General features: G+C 40.6%; 1 protein-coding gene across 1 annotated transcript in view; it reads right to left on the reverse strand.

Moving 5' to 3' along the window:
- The window catches only part of hoxa13.L (homeobox A13 L homeolog), a 3138-nt gene extending 633 nt beyond the window's left edge, over nucleotides 1–2505 (reverse strand). The window contains exons 1-2 of the mRNA XM_018267418.2: nucleotides 1789–2505; nucleotides 1–938 (exon numbers count right to left, since the gene is read on the reverse strand). The exon at nucleotides 1–938 is cut by the window's left edge and continues 633 nt beyond it. Coding sequence (XP_018122907.1) covers nucleotides 697–938; nucleotides 1789–2434 — 888 coding nt within the window. The 5' untranslated portion in view covers nucleotides 2435–2505 and the 3' untranslated portion in view covers nucleotides 1–696. The remainder of the gene's footprint in view (nucleotides 939–1788) is intronic.
- Between the last annotated feature and the right edge of the window lie 2432 nt (nucleotides 2506–4937).

Raw genomic sequence — 4937 nt, forward strand, 5'->3', positions numbered from 1 at the left:
TCGGTGATTTTTTTTTTAATATTTACAGATTATTCAGATTTCATAATGTTTTAGTCCTTTTAAATCAATTTGCTGCTCTGCCTTCGGACGACAGTGACATAGCAAGTAACATTAGTATTTTCTACGCTTTGTATCGCTTCGTAATATCTAAAAGGTCCATCAGTCCAAACATTTATAATAATAAAAATAAAATAAAAAATTAACGGGGGAAAAAAAATAAAAGCTGTACAAAGCTTCGGAAAAAAATACAAGGACAACAACATGAACGATCAATACACTCACATTATATGACAATGTATGTAGAATGTAGATATATGTATAATTTACCTGAGCAGTTACTCAGCATGCACTCTGGATCATTACACTCTCGATTTAATCGCTGCTTGATTACATGCAAAAGTCTTTAAAATCACTATTCATTTCGTATTGCGTCGAAATTCTATTTGCGACTGTCTGTTTTTTTTGGGGGGGGGAGGGTTACATTAATTCCGATTATTAAGAGCTTCAATTTTTTTTTAAGATTCCATCACACTGTGAGTCTTGGCTTTCCCCAAATATTACATAGCAAATGTGTTTTTACCTGTACCCTCAAATCATCGTTTTTGTACCATGTGAAAGGGCTTGGGGTTCGGCCTGTATGGGCTGGTGAAGATGGTTCAGTTCCAAGGGGAGGAATACTCTGCAGTACCCTGAGCATTAACTCGTGCTTTTCAGTTTATTGACCACCTTCTTCTCCTTCACCCTCCTGTTCTGGAACCAGATAGTGACCTGCCTTTCTGAGAGGTTGGTGTTGGCAGATATCCTTCTCCTCTTATCCTTGGTGATGAATTTATTGGTAGTATATTCCCTCTCCAGCTCCTTCAGTTGTACCTTGGTATAAGGGACCCTCTTCTTCCTGCCCCTTCTGTACGAGCTGCTGTCTGACTGATGCACGACATCTGCAAACGACAAGTACAATCACTGGCCATTCTACTGCCCCCAAGGCTCAGTATATTTAGTGGTGTCTAAATACAAACTCTAACTTCAGCCAGCATCTGAGATTCCCAGACACCAACACTGGGGATATTAACAATCCACAATACTAACACTACTCCTACTACTTATAATGATTATTAATTATTATTAATAGCTACTAATAGTACTAGCATAAATTAAAGTTTCTTAAACATTATTGCACTGGCAAAGGGACTCTCCTAGTTGGTAGCATTTTGCTATGAGGGTAAGAGTTTCTGGCTGGAAAGGGTTCGATCAGAAATTAAAATGCAAGTGCCAGCTAGATCTAAGTGCGACATTAATAAATATAGGTGTGACCATATTTCCCTTGTATATATATATATATATATATATATATATATATATATATATATATATATATATATATATATGTGTGTGTGTGTGTCTATATCTGCCTCTACACACAATCACACACACACACACATATATCTATCTATCTATCGAGATATATATATATATATATATATATATATATATATATATATATATATATATATATATATATATATATATATATATATATAGACAAATACCCTTGTTTCCCTTGTTTGTTATTTATATATATATATCTATATATATGTACACACACACAGAAATCAGCAGAGCACATATAGGCACACAACAGATATATATATATTAATGTATTATGTCAGTGCCTGAGTGTGTGTGTAGCTACCACCTCTGGGTCTGTGTAGCTAATAAATAGATATGTGTAGAGGAGGCTAATGGCAGCAGACAGTGGGGGTGCATAGGGACAGAGGCAGGTGCTTTTACCCGGCAGAGACGATTTCCAGAGGTGGGTTGGCTGGGCCTGATCCTTGGCACAATAAACCTGCCCATTCCAGCCATTAGTGATGGGCCACGCTTGGTATCCATCCATAGGCAGTAAAGGCTCGTGCCTGGGCTCCCCTGTAGAGCCAATGGTAGAAACCACGGGCATATCCAGGTAGCTGGGCACAGGCTGGTAAGGTCCAGGGGGGTAACTTTGATAAAAGGCGAATTCCTTAGGCCTGGAGGCGAAGTCCTCCCCCGCGGAGCCCGAGGTGTCCATGTACTTTTCAGCAAAGGAAGAGGGCTGGGAGCACGACTTGATGCCGTTGTGGTGGCTCATCCTGCAGGGATAATATCCGCTGCCAAAGTATCCATAGGGCAGGCTGCCATTGGGGGTGCTCTGCACGGCGGAGCAGGGGTTGCACTGCTTGGAAGGCTCCGCTATGGCAGACACTGGCACTTCACTGCTGGGGTAGGCGCTGCTGGGGGGCAGGGGTGCGTGGTGCCCTATTAGATTCCTGCACTGGTTGGCTGCAAAGCTGCTCACTGGGAAGCCATCCATATTCTTGTTCATCTCCTCCAGGCTGTTGTCGTAAAGGAACATCACCGGCTCGGCCCAGCGCGGATGGAGGAGCACTGAAGCTGTCATAGCCCGTCCGGCATTGAGACCAGCGGCTCTTTTTTAAAAGCCCCAGACTGAGAGAGGGGAATGTAAACCTCCCAGCCTCACCGGGGCTGCCAGACACTCACTCTCAAGCCTCCGATTGGCTGCGCCGCGCCACGTGATATGCAAAGCAGCCCGGAGAGCGCAGAAGAGCAGATTGCAGATCATTCATTTCCCCCTTCCTCCTTCTTCCCCAATATCTATGGGAGGGTCCCAGTACCCAGCGCGGGCCCTCTATACACTGGCAACTGGGTATGGGCTGAGGTGGGGGGAGGGGTGGCAGCTACTACAGACAATAAATGCGATTTATTTGCTTTTTCCAGTTATTGTGCTTCTTACACTCACTGGCAAATAAGACTCGGTCGCAGAGGGGCATCGGTGGGTTTCTGTCTAAAATGATTCTATTTCAGATACGTGCGATCAGGTAGAATTTTATCTACAGTCTCACACAATCATGTCTGTATTAGTAAATGTATTCATAGTGGTAAATAGATGACTGCTTGACTGAAAGAGAAATGAGCAATTTGTGGAGTGAAGAAGAAGAAATGGGGGAGGGGGAGCTCGGATAGTTACACCGTGAAATGAAATGGCCATTTATGTTATAATAGCTACAAACAAACATGATCAACGTTTCGACCGCTACAGTGATCCTTATGCATCCTCCTTCTCCACCTAATACAGCTTTGCAGCTCCCCAAAACATTGCAGCCATAGGCAAATACAGACATAGGCACGTACAAAGACAAAGAAATGGACACTGATGCAAAGACATACAAAGGCATGGACACACAGTGGACACACAACACACACCCACACTGGTAAAGGGCTTGCTGTGTAATAGAAGTCTACTGTCACTTTCCATTTTCTTTCCTTTTTCGACTGTCAGGGATTAGGCACAATTATATTTGTGTGAGCATTTTATATCAATGCAAATAGACTTGTTTCCAAGAATCGTGTTGTTCAAAAGCAAAACCAAACATTCGGCTTGCAGCGAATCATAGAAAACAATAGGTTTGCTCTAGTAATAATTATTAAAGGAAATTTTGCACGTTTGCCTTTCCCACATCAGCAAGTGGCAGCCTCTTGTGTCTCTCAACCCATCACAATAACGTGTCAAGGGAGAGCCACAAAAGAAAAAGAAAATCAAATGCCAAGCCATCTATAAGCTATGGGGATTCTAGTTCATGCTTGCAAGGTGTGTATGTTCCTGGTTAAATTATTTTTAAGATCAAAGATCAGCCACCCAGTTTAATTTAATAATTATAACATTTGGCTCAGCAGTTTCTGCTCATTTATCTCCTTGAAACACACGATTTGCCCCACTTGCCTGTAGGTATTTAAAAGAGGAGGGGAGAAAGAAAAAAAAAACATAGAATAGTGTTTTGGTGCAAGGGCAGGAAATTTTGCAGGCGGACTCTATCAGTACAGCCCCAGCACTGAGCAGTGGGCAGAGTGAAGGCCAAGTTCAAGTTGAAAAGCTGCAGTCTAGCCAAGCTGGGGGCTGCCAATTAAGCACTTCAGTCCTGCTTGAGACAACTGTGTATACTTGGCCATCGGGTTTCTGGTTTTAAGCTGCATCCCTGCTTCTTTATCATCCAGCTGCCCGTGCAATGTCAAAAAAAAAAAAAAAAAAAAAAAATATATATATATATATATATATATATATATATATATATATATGGACTAATGAGGTTGGTATTTCAAAAACTGATCCACTGCTGAACGCAGCTAAACTTTATAACTGATGTTGCATATTTACATTCCAGCACGAATTATAAATAGTGCATTTTTATGTTTTAAAGTCTTTTAATTTTATGTTTCAGTAGTTGCCTTATTTACTGTCAGACCTGTGCTCATATTAAAATCCCATATTTTTTCCCCCCATATTGTTGATCCTTTCTGTTTAAACCACTGAGTTTTTTTATGATAAATGCGTGGTAAAGTGCGTAGCAGACGAGTCTAATTGGTTAAGTTAGTCCTTCTCTGTGCCACCTTTAAAAATGGCTGAATGATTCTTACTGAATTGGAAATAATTTTTCTGAAGACCGGTTATAATACCGGTTATAATATAGTTTAATATAGACATTTATTTTAATGTACTAGTGAATGACAGAATGTCTTTCTTTAGTGTCTGCACAATAGGCAAGACAAGTGAATGGGTGAGAGGCGATTGGCAGGAATTACACATCAGTAATCTGCAAGCATCTAAATGCAGTCTTCTGTCTGACAATTCCTATCCATTTTTTTTGCTCTTCAAATGCTCCTCAAACTGGGTTCTGCATCTATTTAAACGAATGTAAATATTAACAGATTTTTTTTGTCCTTCTCTATAAACCACCGATTATATTATATTTATTTTGTGCAACTGTCCTCCCAGTGTATGTGTATTATAGACTTTTCCTTAAAATACAGTTCCCTACTTTGTAAAAGTAGACTGTAATGAAGTATCATTACAGTCTACTTTTACAAAGTAGGGAACTGTATTTTAG

Source organism: Xenopus laevis, chromosome 6L (genome assembly GCF_017654675.1).
Source record: "Xenopus laevis strain J_2021 chromosome 6L, Xenopus_laevis_v10.1, whole genome shotgun sequence".
Lineage (NCBI taxonomy): Eukaryota > Metazoa > Chordata > Amphibia > Anura > Pipidae > Xenopus > Xenopus laevis.